This window comes from Choloepus didactylus, chromosome 8 (genome assembly GCF_015220235.1).
Source record: "Choloepus didactylus isolate mChoDid1 chromosome 8, mChoDid1.pri, whole genome shotgun sequence".
Classification (NCBI taxonomy): Eukaryota; Metazoa; Chordata; class Mammalia; order Pilosa; family Megalonychidae; genus Choloepus; species Choloepus didactylus.
Window position 1 is genome coordinate 33,788,052 of NC_051314.1, and position 18,205 is coordinate 33,806,256.

General features: G+C 37.4%; 1 protein-coding gene and 1 long non-coding RNA gene across 3 annotated transcripts in view; one reads left to right on the forward strand and one right to left on the reverse strand.

Moving 5' to 3' along the window:
* The window catches only part of NTN4 (netrin 4), a 131,751-nt gene that overhangs the window by 78,775 nt on the left and 34,771 nt on the right, over window positions 1-18,205 (forward strand). For both annotated transcript variants that reach the window (XM_037845091.1, XM_037845090.1), the window contains exons 4-5: window positions 6,195-6,321; window positions 9,444-9,632. In XM_037845091.1, coding sequence (XP_037701019.1) covers window positions 6,195-6,321; window positions 9,444-9,632 — 316 coding nt within the window. The remainder of the gene's footprint in view (window positions 1-6,194; window positions 6,322-9,443; window positions 9,633-18,205) is intronic.
* Window positions 9,761-14,601, reverse strand: LOC119541301. The gene is made up of 3 exons (XR_005218226.1): window positions 13,925-14,601; window positions 13,564-13,776; window positions 9,761-9,798 (listed from the first exon to the last, which is right to left on the reverse strand). It is a non-coding gene; the product is annotated as an uncharacterized LOC119541301 (long non-coding RNA).

Consider the following 18,205-nt stretch of genomic DNA (forward strand, 5'->3'; position numbering starts at 1 on the left):
AAACAAAATAATGAATGAAAAAGGTGACATAACTGCAGATCCTGAAGAAATTAAAAAAATTATAAGAGGATATTATGAACAACTGTATGGCAACAAACTGGAAAAATGTAGAAGAAATGGACAATTTCCTGGAAACATATGAACAACCTAGACTGACCAGAGAAGAAATAGAAGACCTCAACCAACCCATCACAAGCAAAGAGATCCAATCAGTCATCAAAAATCTTCCCACAAATAAATGCCCAGGGCCAGATGGCTTCACAGGGGAATTCTACCAAACTTTCCAGAAAGAACTGACACCAATCTTACTCAAACTCTTTCAAAACATTGAAAAAAATGGAACACTACCTAACTCATTTTATGAAGCTAACATCAATCTAATACCAAAACCAGGCAAAGATGCTACAAAAAAGGAAAACTACCGGCCAATCTCCCTAATGAATATAGATGCAAAAATCCTCAACAAAATACTTGCAAATCGAATCCAAAGACACATTAAAAAAATCATACACCATGACCAAGTGGGGTTCATTCCAGGCATGCAAGGATGGTTCAACATAAGAAAATCAATCAATGTATTACAACACATTAAAAACTCGAAAGGGAAAAATCAATTGATCATCTCAATAGATGCTGAAAAAGCATTTGACAAAATCCAACATCCATTTTTGATAAAAACACTTCAAAAGGTAGGAATTGAAGGAAACTTCCTCAACATGATAAAGAGTATATATGAAAAACCCACAGCCAGCATAGTACTCAATGGTGAGAGACTGAAAGCCTTCCATCTAAGATCAGGAACAAGACAAGGATGCCCGCTGTCACCACTGTTATTCAACATTGTGCTGGAAGTGCTAGCCAGGGCAATCCGGCAAGACAAAGAAATAAAAGGCATCCAAATTGGAAAAGAAGAAGTAAAACTGTCATTGTTTGCAGATGATATGATCTTATATCTAGAAAACCCTGAGAAATCAACGATACACCTACTAGAGCTAATAAACAAATTTAGCAAAGTAGCGGGATACAAGATTAATGCACATAAGTCAGTAATGTTTCTATATGCTAGAAATGAACAAACTGAAGAGACACTCAAGAAAAAGATACCATTTTCAATAGCAACTAAAAAAATCAAGTACCTAGGAATAAACTTAACCAAAGATGTAAAAGACCTATACAAAGAAAACTACATAACTCTACTAAAAGAAATAGAAGGGGACCTTAAAAGATGGAAAAATATTCCATGTTCATGGATAGGAAGGCTAAATGTCATTAAGATGTCAATTCTACCCAAACTCATCTACAGATTCAATGCAATTCCAATCAAAATTCCAACAACCTACTTTGCAGACTTGGAAAAGCTAGTTATCAAATTTATTTGGAAAGGGAAGATGCCTCGAATTGCTAAAGACACTCTAAAAAAGAAAAACGAAGTGGGAGGACTTAAACTCCCTGACTTTGAAGCTTATTATAAAGCCACAGTTGCCAAAACAGCATGGTACTGGCACAAAGATAGACATATAGATCAATGGAATCGAATTGAGAATTCAGAGATAGACCCTCAGATCTATGGCCGACTGATCTTTGATAAGGCCCCCAAAGTCACCGAACTGAGCCATAATGGTCTTTTCAACAAATGGGGCTGGGAGAGTTGGATATCCATATCCAAAAGAATGAAAGAGGACCCCTACCTCACCCCCTACACAAAAATTAACTCAAAATGGACCAAAGATCTCAATATAAAAGAAAGTACCATAAAACTCCTAGAAGATAATGTAGGAAAACATCTTCAAGACCTTGTATTAGGAGGCCACTTCCTAGACTTTACACCCAAAGCACAAGCAACAAAAGAGAAAATAGATAAATGGGAACTCCTCAAGCTTAGAAGTTTCTGCACCTGAAAGGAATTTCTCAAAAAGGTAAAGAGGCAGCCAACTCAATGGGAAAAAATTTTTGGAAACCATGTATCTGACAAAAGACTGATATCTTGCATATACAAAGAAATCCTACAACTCAATGACAATAGTACAGACAGCCCAATTATAAAATGGGCAAAAGATATGAAAAGACAGTTCTCTGAAGAGGAAATACAAATGGCCAAGAAACACATGAAAAAATGTTCAGCTTCACTAGCTATTAGAGAGATGCAAATTAAGACCACAATGAGATACCATCTAACACCGGTTAGAATGGCTGCCATTAAACAAACAGGAAACTACAAATGCTGGAGGGGATGTGGAGAAATTGGAAGTCTTATTCATTGTTGGTGGGACTGTATAATGGTTCAGCCACTCTGGAAGTCAGTCTGGCAGTTCCTTAGAAAACTAGATATAGAGCTACCATTCGATCCAGCGATTGCACTTCTCGGTATATACCCGGAAGATCGGAAAGCAGTGACACGAACAGATATCTGCACGCCAATGTTCATAGCAGCATTATTCACAATTGCCAAGAGATGGAAACAACCCAAATGTCCTTCAACAGATGAGTGGATAAATAAAATGTGGTATATACACACGATGGAATACTACGCGGCAGTAAGAAGGAACAATCTGGTGAAACATATGACAACATGGATGAACCTTGAAGACATAATGCTGAGCGAAATAAGCCAGGCACAAAAAGAGAAATAGTATATGCTACCACTAATGTGAACTTTGAAAAATGTAAAACAAATGGTTTATAATGTAGAATGTAGGGGAACTAGCAGTAGAGAGCAATTAAGGAAGGGGGAACAATAATCCAAGAAGAACAGATAAGCTATTTAACGTTCTGGGGATGCCCAGAAATGACTATGGTCTGTTAATTTCTGATGGATGTAGTAGGAACAAGTTCACAGAAATGTTGCTATATTATGTAACTTTCTTGGGGTAAAGTAGGAACATGTTGGAAGTTAAGCAGTTATCTTAGGTTAGTTATCTTTTTCTTACTCCCTTGTTATGGTCTCTTTGAAATGTTCTTTTATTGTATGTTTGTTTTCTTTTTAACTTTTTTTTCATACAGTTGATTTAAAAAAGAAGGGAAAGTTAAAAAAAAAAAAAAAAGAAAAAAGACAAACAAGGAAACAAAAAAAAAAAGATGTAGTGCCCCCTTGAGGAGCCTGTGGAGAATGCAGGTGTATTCGCCTACCCCACCTCCATGGTTGCTAACATGACCACAGACATAGGGGACTGGTGGTTTGATGGGTTGAGCCCTCTTCCATAAGTTTTACCCTTGGGAAGATGGTTGCTGCAAAGGAGAGGCTAGGCCTCTCTGTATTTGTGCCTAAGAGTCTCCTCCTGAATGCCTCTTTGTTGCTCAGATGTGGCCCTCTCTCTCTGGCTAAGCCAACTTGAAAGGTGAAATCACTGCCCTCCCCCCTACGTGGGATCAGACACCCAGGGAAGTGAATCTCCCTGGCAACGTGGAATATGACCCCCGGGGAGGAATGTAGACCCGGCATCGTGGGATGGAGAACATCTTCTTGACCAAAAGGGGGATGTGAAAGGAAATGAAATAAGCTTCAGTGGCAGAGAGATTCCAAAACGAGCCGAGAGATCACTCTGGTGGGCACTCTTACGCACACTTTAGACAACCCTTTTTAGGTTCTAAAGAATTGGGGTAGCTGGTGGTGGATACCTGAAACTATAAAACTACAACCCAGAACCCATGAATCTCGAAGACAGTTGTATAAAAATGTAGCTTATGAGGGGTGACAATGGGCTTGGGAAAGCCATAAGGACCACACTCCACTTTGTCTAGTTTATGGATGGATGTGTAGAAAAGTAGGGGAAGGAAACAAACAGACAAAGGTACCCAGTGTTCTTTTTTACTTCAATTGCTCTTTTTCACTCTAATTATTATTCTTGTTATTTTTGTGTGTGTGCTAATGAAGGTGTCAGGGATTGAGTTAGGTGATGAATGTACAACTATGTAATGGTACTGTAAACAATTGAAAGTACAATTTGTTTTGTATGACTGCGTGGTATGTGAATATATCTCAATAAAATGATGATAAAAAAAAAAAAAAAACAAAAAACTCCATGGGGATGTCTTCATATAAACAGTTCATAGCAGAGCTAAACATGAAGAAAAGTCCAAGAAAATAGGGAACTGTAGTTCATATCTACACATTCCAAGACCAAAACCAATAAATTGTATCTATAATGTTGGTTGAGTTTCTATAAAGAAAGTTAACAAATATTTTTTTTGCAACATCTTCATATTCCAAGAAGCCAATTCCACTCTCTTAAAAAAAAATCTGTATCCCCACTAATTCCTAAGAGTTAAAAGGGCTGCTATAATTTTCATCAAGTATGAGAACTTTACATTACAATACACAGAAATAGATAGGAAATCTATAACTCTTAGGCTTCATGTGGTTCATTTATAAGCAACCTGCAGTCCTCCCAACACCTGTGTATAATTCCTACACTTGAACATTATGTGAGCATCAGGCCCATAGTAGTCATGTAACACACTTGGATAATGCATATGCTAATTCCAGAGTGCCTCCACCAGTGGAACAAAGGACATATATGCTAGGAGAGTAATAAAAGAGAAAGGGGCTTCTGGGTGAGTTGATGCAAATTACTGGAGTGTTATGTCAGGGCAAGCAGTAGTACAACAGTGTATTAGGGTGGCTATTTCCAGGGTGTTCAAATCTACTTTAGGGACTCATTTTGGGTTTGACCTTTCTGAGTACTTGTCATTTTGAGTAGTTCCTTTACCACTGCAGTTAAACGATTTTAGATATATGGAAATAAATTTTACTCACAGATTCTCCTTGGCCTCCCTGTGCCACACCTTGGTTAACTTTGTTTCCTCTTCTTGGAAAGTCTCTTCCCTTCTGCACGTTGGAAATACTGCCCATCTGTCAAGGGCCAGCTCAAACCACAACCCCTTCCAAAAAGCCCTCCACAACTGCCAACCTATACAGATTTCTGTATCTTTTGAATTTCAGCATCATTTCATTTCTTAGGCACATATTTATTGTCTTGTTTCCCTATGTAAGTCATTTTTCTCCAGCTACACTGTATCTTTCTTAAAGACAGAAATTATGCTTTATAATGCTTTCTATACCAAATACTGCCTCATATAACAACTCTCCTTTATAGATATTCATTAAATATTTGTTGACTGGTTGATATAATCTGTTACTTTTATGCTGAGTTACCTTTAACACTATTTCTCAAGAAAGAAAAAATGCATAGATCTATAAGAATGTATTTGTGAACCCCATTCTGAGCTACTTTGCAAAACTTTCATTTGTACAGTCATGACATCATATGTCAATAAATGCATCTTAGTACTGAAATTTATGGAAATAGTTATTAGGAGACATTCTAGATGCTGCAAATATTAATTTTTCAGAAATTGTTAATGAAATAATAAAAAATAAAATTTTCACAAAACTTCCAGATTCCTAAGAATTTTACTCAAGTTTTCCTCTCTGAGAAATGGTATTTTATTAAATCTCAACTACTATGAACTGTGAGATCAAAAGAAAATGCCAACCCTATTGACAAAATATGTTCAAAGCTTTAAAAATATAAATTTTTTGAACTTTCAATTTTACTTCTAGAAAATACATTCCTAAGAAATAATTAAAGATTTGAACAAATACTTAGCTACAAGGATATTCATTATAGCATTGAATATAATATATAAAAATATTTAAAAGCCTACATAACCAAAAATAGATGATTGGTCAAATAAATTACACCATACAAGGGAACCATTAAAATATGTCATATAAGAACATTTAATGAAATGGAAAGATATTCTCAATGTATTGTTACATGAAAAAATGTTTTAAATGTAATTGCATTTTAAAGTATGGGAAATATATGCCCAAAATGTTGTAATGATATCTGTTTGTAATGGAATTACAAATTTCTAAATTTCCTATATTGAAAATGTATTACTTTTGTGTAAGGAATAGAAAAATTTAAAGGTATTAATAATTTAAGTAAATGCCTAGCCTCAGAATTGCTCATTAGGGTCACATATCCTGCAACTATGAAAATTTATTACTTAATCTTTTGAATTAATCACAAGAAAAACTAAAGAAAGGATCTCTCATCTTGATTGCTAAATTCTTCAGAAAAGTCAATGAAAGTCTTATGGCTAAAGCCAACCAATGAGATGAGATTATATGGAGAACTTTCTTCCCTAGCAACATGGGTGTTCATAGCTCTTACTTATTTTTGTTGCAGGTCCATGGAAAATGTATGTGTAAGCACAACACAGCAGGCACCCACTGCCAACACTGCGCACCATTATACAATGACCACCCCTGGGAGGCAGCTGATGGCAAAACTGGGGCTCCTAAAGAGTGCAGAAGTAAGTAATAAGCCCACCCTATTCAGAAGCCTTCTTTGTTTCTGGTTTTTAAAATTTTTTTATTAACTTTATTTATCAAAAAATTAAAAAAAAAACATTTCCAAATAAAACATAGCAAAGGAATAAGAAAAACAAATATCCTGAAATAATATCATTGCTTCCAATATGCTCTTACCATACCACAAGAAAATTAATGAACCATAATCATTCCTGAGCATTCCCATATCATTAAGATTATCCTCAATATCTTATCTGCTCTTATTAGATTATTGTTCCCCCTTTACTAGCTGCTGTCTATCTCTAGGTCCCCTACATTCTACAATATAATACACTTGTTTTACATTTTTCACAGAGTTCACATTAGTGGTAACATACAATATCTCTCCTTTTGTAACTGATTTATTTCACTCAACATTATGTCTCCAAGGTTCATCCTTCTCACTGCTGAGTAGTATTCCATCATATGCATGTACCACATTTTGTTTATCCACTCATCTGATGTAGGACATTTAGGTTGTTTCCATTTCTTGGTAGCTGTGAACAATGCCGCCATGAACATCAGTGTGCAAATATCTGTTCATGTCCCTGCTTTCAGGTCCTCTGGGTAAATACCGAGAAGTGAGATTGTTGGATTGTAGGATGACTCAATACCTAGTTTTCTTAGGAACCGCCAACTGTCTTCCGGAGTGGCTGAACCATTATACAGTCCCACCAGCAGTGAATAAGAGTTCCAATTTCTCTACATCCTCTCCAGCATTTGTAGTTTCCTATTTGTTAAATGGCAGCCATTCTTACTGGTGTGAGATGATACCTCATTGTGGTCTTGATTTGCATCTCCCTAATAATTAGTGAAAATGAACATTTTTTCATGTGTTTTTTTAGCCGTTTGTATTTCCTCTTCAGAGAAATGTTATTTCCTGTCTTTTGCCCATTTTAAAATTGGGCTATTGTCATTGAGTTGTAAGATTTCTTTATATATACAGTTATCAGTCTCCTATCAGATAGATGGTTTCCAAATATTTTCTCCCATTGAGTTGGCTGTCTCTTTACCTTTTTGACAGATTCCTTTGAGGTACAGAAGCTTTTAATTCTGAGGAGTTCCCATTTATCTATTCTTTCTTTAGTTGCTTGTGCTTTAGGTGTAAGGTCTAAGAAGCGACCTCAGAAGCCCTCCTTGTAAAGTAAACTTATCTGTGGACACCTTGTTGTCTCTAGAAACACAATATAAGGTGGTGGGTGACAGACAACTGTAAAGTACACAAACTGTCCATATCACTGCCCACTATGAGTTCAACCACTGGAAACAGGCACTGTTTGCAAAGTTGCTAATATTACTGTTCTGCCAAGAATGCGTTGCCTATTTGCTTGGAGTCTTTGTGGGGCAGTAGCACCCTCCTCAAGGAGGAATTTTGCCCAATAAAAACATGACTAGATCCAAGATCAAATAAGGGTGATGATGTATAATTGCTCTTATAGTTCCGAGATTGAATTATAATATCAAACAACCCTATAAAGTAGTGGTGTTAATCCTCTTTTAAAGATCAGGAAACTGAGGCTCAGTAAGATAAAGTGATTTGCCAAAGTTAGTGATAGAATCGTGACTTGATCCCAAATTTTCAGACTCCAAATTAGACACTTTCCCCCTGATACCTTTTTTCACTTATGATACTTGAAATGACAAAACAGGTTTGAAATAAAATCAGTCAAGAATGAGACTCCATTACCAGGAGCAACTTTAAGTTTGAGGTTGGAGACTGGATGGGAGGGTTAAAAACATGGGAATGTGAGCCCTTTTTTATCTTGTAGTTAAAAACATACAGAGAAATACACATTCCCGTAACAATGTTTATACTCAACAAACCTCAATTTTATAAGCATTTAAAGGCAAGTACTGTGGCTACATTTGTGAGAAGTCTCTTCCCATACATCATTAGACTCATAACTGATTTATTTTTGTTTCTAGGAAATGTAAAGGATTTCCTTTAAGCATAAATCTTAACTTGTTTTATAATCTGCTTTTTAACTATTATAAATCAGGGCAAAATACTGTAACACATCAAGGAAACAATGAAAAACAATAGCACAAACATTTTCAAATACAGCTGACCTCTATAAAAACATCTGGATTCTTATTCTAAATCACTCATCAAGAGAATCTAAAGACTTTCTCCTACATTCCTAGAGTGCCAGTCTGGCTCTTTCCATAGAAACCAACTGCATGTCTAAATACGTATAGAACACAGTGACTTGTTACTTGATGCTATTGACTGATAATCTTAGAAATGCCTTTGAGAAATTGTTGTACAAGAAACACTGTGGGCCTCTTCTAGAAGAAAATTGAGCCTATGATAGGAGACTGCCTTGTACTTACTAGAACAACAATATCTGAGAAATAGTGTTTCATGGAAGATATCTCTCTGCTTATTGTACTTTTACCTGCCAAGTTACTAACCACTGTCAACCAGAATTTTATTTTCAGGCTCATTAGTGAGCATGAATTCAGGCCTGTTATCTGAAACATGAATTGATGTTGACAACCTAGGTTTTCTAAGCAAGATCCAGACAGTGGCCTTTGTGAAGGAGCAGAAATGGAAATGGTAAAGTGTTACCTTCAGAGAGGGAGAAAACTGGTGACCACTCAAGTAGTCTCTCCAAAATGAATGTCAACCCCATTTCCTAATGTAACCATAACATATCTGCCTAACTAGACGAATCAACACTTCTTTGACTTTCAGCCATGTCCTAAAACTTATTTTTTTTAAAATAATCCAAAAGAAACACTGAAAGGTTCACAAGAAACTAAAAAAGAAGGAAGGGAAGAAAGAAAGAAAGGGAGGAAGGAAGGAAGAAAGGAAGAGAGAGAGGGAGGGAGGAAGGGGGGAGGGAAGGAGGAAGGCAAGGGAAAACAGGATAAATGGGGCTAGGAGACTGGAGTTCTCAATGTATACCCTTATATGTTGTTTTGATTCTGGTACTGTGAAAATGTACAGTATTCAAAAATAATTTAAAATAAATAAAATAAAAATTAGCACTCAGTTTACCCTATTTTTAACTGCCTGAATGTTAGAGAACCCTGTTTTATTTTTAATTATTTGCTTTCCTTCCACGATTCTTTTTTCCAGCCTGCAAGTGCAACGGGCATGCTGATGCTTGCCATTTTGACCTTAACGTCTGGGAGGCATCAGGGAATCGTAGTGGTGGCGTCTGCAAGGACTGTCAACACAACACGGAAGGTCAACACTGCCAGCGGTGCAAGCCAGGCTTCTACCGGGACCTCCGGAGACCTTTTTCTGCTCCAGATGCCTGCAAGGGTGAGTGAACTCATGGTTAGTGCAAAGAGAGGATGAGTTGTACAAAAGACATGAATCTTCCACCCTTCATTTTGTTGTCCGAAAGGAGAGAGGTTATGAAATTCTCAGATAATACACTCACAGGGTCAGTTAGTTTCATCATCGATGAGGCGCAAGAATTTTCAACCTGTTAGGTGAAAACAGTACAGTGTTCATAAAAGTAGTCTCCTTCCTCACTTACTGTGATACAAAATTGTTTCCTGGGGTGCCCCATTTCATACAACAAGGTAACTAATAAAAGATAAAAAAGAAGAATGAAGAGGGAAATAATTTTAAGACTAAATATATGAGTAGAATGTAGGCTATAGGTGGACTCAAGCTGATGAAATAAAGAGTGGTTACTTACATTGTGTCATTCTGGTTTTCATCTCTATAGTGAATTTGAACATCTCAAAAACCACAGATTTTCAATTCATTATGAATGTACTTTGGTTGACACTGCTCTAATGTACTCCTATATCCTTAACTAGTTTAGAACATAACAATAATTTTTTGCTCTTCCCCCCAATATTAAAATCTTATAAAATGGGTTCTGCTTTTTTGTTAGTGTAACTCCAAGAAGAGGCTTATTTGAAAATAGAGTAGAATTTTAAAAGATCTACACAATTCATGCAATATTATCTGAAACAGGTGAATATAAAGGGTGCATTCAGAATTTAAATAAATGTCAAATGTAGATGAATAGCTCACCCAACTTCATGAGCATTTACGAGTCTGTCAACTCAGAAATATTAGACAACAGAAACCACTCAAGACTGTAAGTGGAGATTGATGATTATGCCCTTCCTTCTTCCACCAAGGATTCCATATCCTAGCTTAAAAACAGTGACAGGAAGGGAGCAATACAACAGGAGATAATCATTTAAAATCTTAGGGATTTTTTTTTTTTAATTTAAAAGGGAAACATTTTTAACATTGGGCAGGAGATATCAACATGGAATTTTAATCTACTTGCTTGTTACAAGCATGTCTTAAATAGTGGAAGATAGAGTGTTTCTCAAGCCCCAAATTTGGCTTGGAGTTATAATATTTCTCTGAGAATTCTGTTTTAATCCTGCTTCTCATCTGTGTTCAGACTTTGTTTTAATAGGTTTCAAACATACCTAGATTAGATGCCTTCACTGCCATTTACTGGCTGTGTGGCCCTATGTCAGCTATTGAAACTCTTTGGACTTTAATTTCTTCATATGTAAAATTCCTCCCTATAATCAGGACTACATAAGACAAAGTATGCAAAATGTTTAGCATATTACCAGTCACATAAGCCCTCAAGAAATGGAGAGTCATAATAATTGTTGCTTTTCTATAAGATAGAAGGTGGGAAACAATAATGTAGGATTTTTTCCTCTATATTGATTTAAAAAACTTATGTCAAAGATAATTACTTTTTTAAAATCCACAGTCCTTTAGGGACTAAAATATACACTCCTTAGCTTCATATGCTCTCTGAAATATCTGCTTATGATATTACTTCTACTGAGATAGTATTCAATACTAATGAATATGTTTATATAGGTATGTATAAGTGTGTATCCCATATCCTCAGACTGCTAGTAGAAATGTCTAGTAGACTGCTCGAAATGAGAATGTAAGAACTACCAAGAAGATAAAACAGGAAAGGAAATGAATTTTGTCATTGAGTACCTTTAAATTAGTTACCTATCTTGTAGAACAACAGGTAACTTTTTCAAAAAAGTATGTATAACTAGCATTTATTGAAACAGCTTGGTATACAGTTTACCTAACTTATTCATTCACTCATTCATTCATTCAATGAATATACATTGAGTGCCTATTAGTGCCAATTGCTTCGAATGCATTAGAGAACAAAATAAAGATTGCTGCCCTCGAGAAGTTTATACTCTAGCAGAGGAGACAGACAATAAACATAATAAATAAATGAAGTATGTAGTATGTTCGAAAGTGATGAGTACTGTTATCATCAAAAAAAGAGAGAGATAACAAGTTAAAGGTAATTCAGGGCACCAGGAGTTTGAGATGGGAAGAGGAGTGACAAGTTGGAGTTTTGAATAGGGTACTTGGGGGAGATTTCATCATTGAGAAGGTGAGATTTGACAAAGATTTGAAATCAGCAAAGAAATTGGCCAAATATTTAACTGGGGAAGAGCATTCTAGGCAGAGAAAGTACCTAGAGCAAATGTCCTGTAACAGAAAGGTGCCTAATGTGTCAAAGGAAAATCAAAGTTAGTGAGGCTGCGTCAGAATGGGAATGGGGGTAACAGATGAGACCAGAGAGGTAACTGGGGAGGGAAGAGCAAATAATGTAGCCCTTTTAGGCCACTATAAACTCATCAGCTTTTGTTTGGAGTGAAATGATGAGTCAGTGCAAGTTTTTGACCAGACTAGTGGCACGATCTGACTTAGTTTCGAAAGGATCACTCTTGTGTTGTACAAAGACAGCTCAATTCATACTGGGCTTGCACATTTAGCATTCAACTGTAGTTAAAGTTAACAAGCAGATCAAAGTATAGTCCCTTAATCAGCTGTATCATCATCACCTTGGAATGTGTGAGAAATGAAAATTATCAGGCCCCTATGAATCAGAAATTCTGTGGTTGGAGCCCAGCAATCTTGAGTTTTAACAAGCCTTCCAGGTGATTCTGATGCATGCAGAATCTGATCACTGTGCAAATGAATTCCCCTAAAACCTAGCACTTAACTAATATTTGTGCGTCTACTATGTGCTGGCATAGAAAACAGCCAGTCACATTCATTAGAGTAAAGAGTAGAAGACCAAGAGGAATAGTGAAAGATTGATTAGGGCCTGATTTTAGAGGGTCTTGAGTGCAAGGCTAAAAAGCTTGGTGTTTATTCCCTGGGGCAGTGGGAGCCATTACAGTGATTTAATTAGGAAAGTTTAATATATTTCAAATATATTTTAATCATGCACAGTCCAGATTAATTTGAAAGCATTTCATATTATTCCTTGCTTTTTATTTTGCTAATCAAAATTTAAATTGTTTCGCTTAATAAAATCAGAAGATGGGTAACTATACAAATGATTGAAACAAAAATAACTTTTTTAATGCCTAAGTCTTACCAAAAGAAAAAAAGAAATGGTTTCTTATACACTTGAAGGCAGAGTAAATACTTTTTGTTTATTTTGGTTTTGCTTCTGTGTTTTTTGTTTGTTTGTTTGTTTTTTGTTTATTGTTATGGTCAAGCAATGGCTCATCTACTTACTAAATGTAAAAATGTTGCCAGCTCTGGCATTATAAATCCTAGAGAATTCATGGCTTTATAAAGAAAAAAAAAGTTTAATAAAGATTGAAAAAACACATGAAAAAGGAGATCATAAAAAAGTGATTCCTTATTATCATTCACTACATACTTATATAGCTCTTCTAGACACTTGGGCAGAACTGGTTTCATAGGTTTTGGTCCCCAAATTATCAGTTCTATGAAAAACATAAGTAAAATGTGAAAATATAACTAAAACCAGCAAGACACAAGACACGTAACTTTTTATTGTTTTCTTCAGCCCACAAAATGTCTGAATGTTCTTCCACAGCAGATGGACTTGAGCGATCAGGATATTTTTTAAGCTTATCCTTTCATTCAATGAATTCTTATTGAACACTACTGTGTGCTAGATGTGCTAGTTCTTGGGAATTATAACTGTAAGAGAGACAGTCTTTTCACATAGCTTCAGTCTCAGTGTAATGGGATATACACATATGCAACTAGTGGAATATACACATGCACACACACTATACACACACAACTACAATAGAATATGATCAGTACTGTGTTACAGAGTGGAGGGGAGCATATGTGAGGGGCAATGAACAGGAGTTAAGTGTTCTGAGATTGACTTGAGAACTGAGACCTGAAGGTTAGAGGGTATTAAGATAGCATGGGGAACACTCACCGACGGTATCGGAACGTGCCACTTGGATCGATCGGCAGCAGAGACGGTCCCCGGTCCTACACCGAAAAGTGACCATGGGGACGGCTGAGCCCCAAGAAGAAGAATGACAGGCAGCACCTGAAGCCACGCAGCCACCGCCATCTTCACAACCATGGAGTGTCTACCGAAAGCATTTCACCTTCTTCCGGGCTCATCGCGTACACGCCCCTTCCGCTGCAAGAACAGCGGACGAGCACATTGCTCATCAGCAACAAAAACTTTCTACCTAAATCCCTGTAGAAATGCTAGCTGGAACCCAGAAATCCCAGGAGCAAGCGGCAAGATTCGTCTCTAATTAAGAACTTGGAGAGTTCCCAGGTACCTGAAATGTTAGTTGTAATTTAGAAAGTCGAGCAGTCATCCTTGGACAGAGCGCAGGGAGCTGGCCCCGACGACTGGAAACCATGGAAGCAGCCGTAAAAGAGGAAATCAGCATTGAAGATGAGGCTGTGGATAAAAAAAATTTCAAAGACTGCAGCAAGATTGCTTTTTACAGGCGTCAGAAGCAGCAGCTCTCAAAGAAGTCTACCTATCAGGCATTACTAGACTCAGTCACAGCAGACAAAGACAGCACCAGGTTCCAAATCATCAATGAAGCAACTAAGAGGTACAATATATTGAACATCTGGACAATCCATTGCCATAAGGATATATGCTGAAGCAAAGTGAATGAGGCAGAAGCATCCTGAATACCAGTGGTGGGGCAAATTGAAAATTCTCAATGCCGTTTGATGCCAGTGCAGTTAGTAGTGGACTCCACATCACTTGGCCTTTTACAATACCCTAGACCAGTTTCTCTGCACACATCTCTCCTTGGATCCTGAAAACTCGAGGGACAATACTGTGCAGGTAAGGTGCCAGGATCAGAGCCTAGCAGATCTGGATGCCTTCGAAAGAACAGGAGCCACAGTCCAGAAGGACCCACAGGATCTCAACACAAGTTGGCACCCAACTCAGATGGGAGCTGAGGAGCCCAACAAGCAAGGGCAAATTATCCAGGATGTCAGCAACATAGCTCCCATGACTGAGAACTCTGAGAACCCCTTGGAACAAACTCCATTGTCAGGTATTGGAAATTTCAGAGTTGCGTAGGGAATCGGCAGTGTTCTGATGTCAGACAAATGCATGCAAATATATATGTTTTTAGAGGTCACCGTCTGAGCCGAACCTACCTTAATGTCTTCCCTGTCATTTGGAGTTCAGATGACTAATAGGGACTTAAAATTTTATGCCCTCTGTAAGAGCAGCATTGTCAGCCTGATAGGGACAACGAAAATCCAGACAGTAATCTTTCAAATTGTCTGGATCTTGTATCCAAATTACTGTAGAGACAAGGAGCCTCCATTGTAGCCTGTTCCTGAAATGAGATGGGTATTTCAAGGGAGATTTCCCATTAGGATATGGTACAAGGGTGGTCTGTAGATTTAAAACAAGCTACATACATCCATTTAGTCAGAATGACAGCTTCAGAGAGACAGAGCCCAAAGTCAAAGAGAATCATATTCACCTCACAGCTGCAATTCTCAGGTTTCACTGATGAGACAGATTCTGATAAACCCAGCACTCTTAAATGCCGGTTGGCTCTCACACAATTAAACTCCTAAAAGCAGTAATTTTTGAATTGTCATAATTTGTTATTAATTTTTGAAGTCCCTTCACATCCCCTGACCTCAATCAGCCCTTAATAAACAACCAGGAAACAGAATGAGGCTTCATTCAACATGATGTTTCTGGGACACAGTAATGTTACCAAACAAGCTGAAGTGCTGACCTTTGTGTTACCACTGGTTCAGGACTTCGAGACTTTGAAGAAAAGTTTGTAGGTTTAGATGCATGCATTTTCTCACATAGGGTCACAGTATAGCCTATTACTACTGGTGACAGAATAATCAGGTGGAAATTTGATAAAGAAGCATCCTGAACAAAACCTTAAAAGAAAGGAGTGATCAGGAAAGTGTTGACAGCATTTATAGAACTGTTCTTTTCAATTTTCAATGTTCAATCAGTGAAAATTTGACCTGATTTGAAGAACAGAGAAGATCTAGTCTTGTGATTTTGGAGCAGAGAACATTATGCTGTCCTCCAAATCTAGCTGTTAAAAATCACTGCTCTTCCCATCTGGAGGGCAGTGTGATGGTTCCACAGGAAGCTAAGTATGGGGTTGCCGTATGGTCCTGCAACCCTGTTATTGGGTATATACTTGGAAGAACCGAGAGCAGGGAGACAAATGGACATTTGCACACTGGTATTTATGGCGGCAGTATTCACAGTTCGCAACGGATGGAGGTGGCCTAAGGGTACATCGACTGATAAATGGAATGGTGAAATGTGCTGCATATATACAACGTAATATTGAGCAGCTGCAAGAAGAAATGAAGTTGTGACGTATGCAACTAGGTAAATGGACCTTGAGGACAACATGTGGCATGAAATAAGCCAGAAATGAAAAGACAAACATTATAGTGCCTCATTGATATGGACTAACTATAATGTGCAAACTCAGAATTGAATCTGAGAGCATAGGTTGTCAGGGGAAGGCTTATTGTAATGGGTCCTAGATTGTAAGCTCTTAGAGCAGTTACCTCTATTCCTGAGTTGTAACAGTTATTTCTAGATTCTGAGATGCTGAGCTCTTGTGTATAACCTGATTGGTCCCTGGAACTTTGGGTATGTGTATGACACCTGCGATGTAGAGTTAGAGTTCAGTAGCTATGAATGTCTACATTACCCCATACAGCAAATGTTAAAGAAGCTGAAAAAGAGATCAGACATCAATTAGAGATATGAATGAAATGCCTTGGTTAGGACTGAGGTAAATCAGACTAAAGGGTGTGGATGATATTGACTGTGTTCTAAAACTTCAACTTCTGTGTGAGACCAAAGGAAGAAATATTTATTTGTTTGAAAATCTGTATTTTCTGTAGCATGCTATATAACTTGAATGGTCAGTTTATTCAAGCACCATAATTACATGGCACCTTGAATAGGGAGTGAGATCTGGTTTGTTTGTACAGGTTAGTGTGAAGCCCTGGTACATCCCAGAGTAATTTGGGCAGAGGATAAAAAGGTATATGAAAAGCCCCCTTGAGGGACTGTGGAAAAGTATGGAAAATTAAACTTCCCCACCTGGGGAATTCCTGATATTCTTACAGGCATTGAGGACTACCAATTTAATAGTCCAAGCCCTCAATCTTGGGGCTTGCCCTTATGAAACTATTCCTGCAAAGGAGAAGCTAAGCCTACTTATAATTATGCCTAAGAGTCAACCCCAGAGAACCTCTTTTGTTGTACAGATGTGGCCTGTCTCTATAAGCCAACTCTGCAGTAATCTCGCTGCCCTCCCCCCTGTGTGGGACATGACTCCCAGGGGCATAAACCCCCTGGTGACGTGGGACGTGGCTCCTGGGGATTGAGAAAGCCTTCCTGACCAAAAGTGGAAGAGAAATGAAACAAAACAAAGTTTCAGGGGCTGAGGGATTTCACATGCAGTCAGGAGGTCATTCTGGAGGTTATTCTTATGTATTATATAGATACCCCTTTTTAGTTTTTAGTGTTTTAGAACAGCTAGAAGGAAATACCTGAAACTGTTGAACTGCAGCCCAGTAGCCTTGATTCTTGAAGACAATTGTATAACTATGTTGCTTACACAATGTGACCATGTGATTGTGAAAACCTTGTGGCTCACACTCCCTTTATCCAGTGTATGGGCAAATGAGTAGAAAAATGGGAACAAAAACTAAATGAATAATAGGGGGTGATTGGGGGCATGAGATATTTTGGGTGTTCTTTTTACTTGTATTTTTATTTTATTTATTTTATTTTATTCAGTGTTCAAAACCTGATTTTGGTGATGAATGCACATCTGTATGATGGTTCTGTGAACAATTGATTGTACACTGTGGATGATTGTAGGGTATGTGACTATATCTCAGTAAAACTGAATTTAAAAAAAAAAAAAAAAAAAAAAAAAAAAAGATAGCATGGGTATGGGGTATTCCCAACAGAAGGAAGAACTAATGCTGAACAGGAACAGAGAGAAGGAAGATTATAGTGTATTTTGAGAACTGAGAAAAGTTCAGAATGGCCATGAAAGCAAGTAAGAGGCGGAGGGTAATAAGCAGTACGGGGATGAGAGTGGTAGAGGGGCTGGATGGGGGAAGGTGCCTTCATTTTGGACATTTGAGCAAAGATAAGTCTTGGATTGAACTACACGTGAGTAGTTGATAATCAGTCAACAAGCATCACTTAAGTGTAACTGGCTGGGCCCTATCAAGTTGATATTTATAGTTAATATCCAAATGTCAGAGGACCAAAGATACTAAAGCCATTTCACTGAAAATGCCAGTAAGATATTCCCCCCAAACCTGAAATATAATAAGATATTTAAAATACATTTATCTGGATTAGTTCCTCAACCCCTTAAATTGCCATGGGATTCAACTACACCTGGGCTACTGAAAGACTTGAAGCTAGAAACTACTAACAATAAGTGATATTGCTCATCACTCCTAGTTAACAATTAATTCCATGATACTCAATGCACCAAGTAAGGGAATTACAGAAAAGACAGAAAATCATGAAAATTCGGCTCTGTTAGCATAAC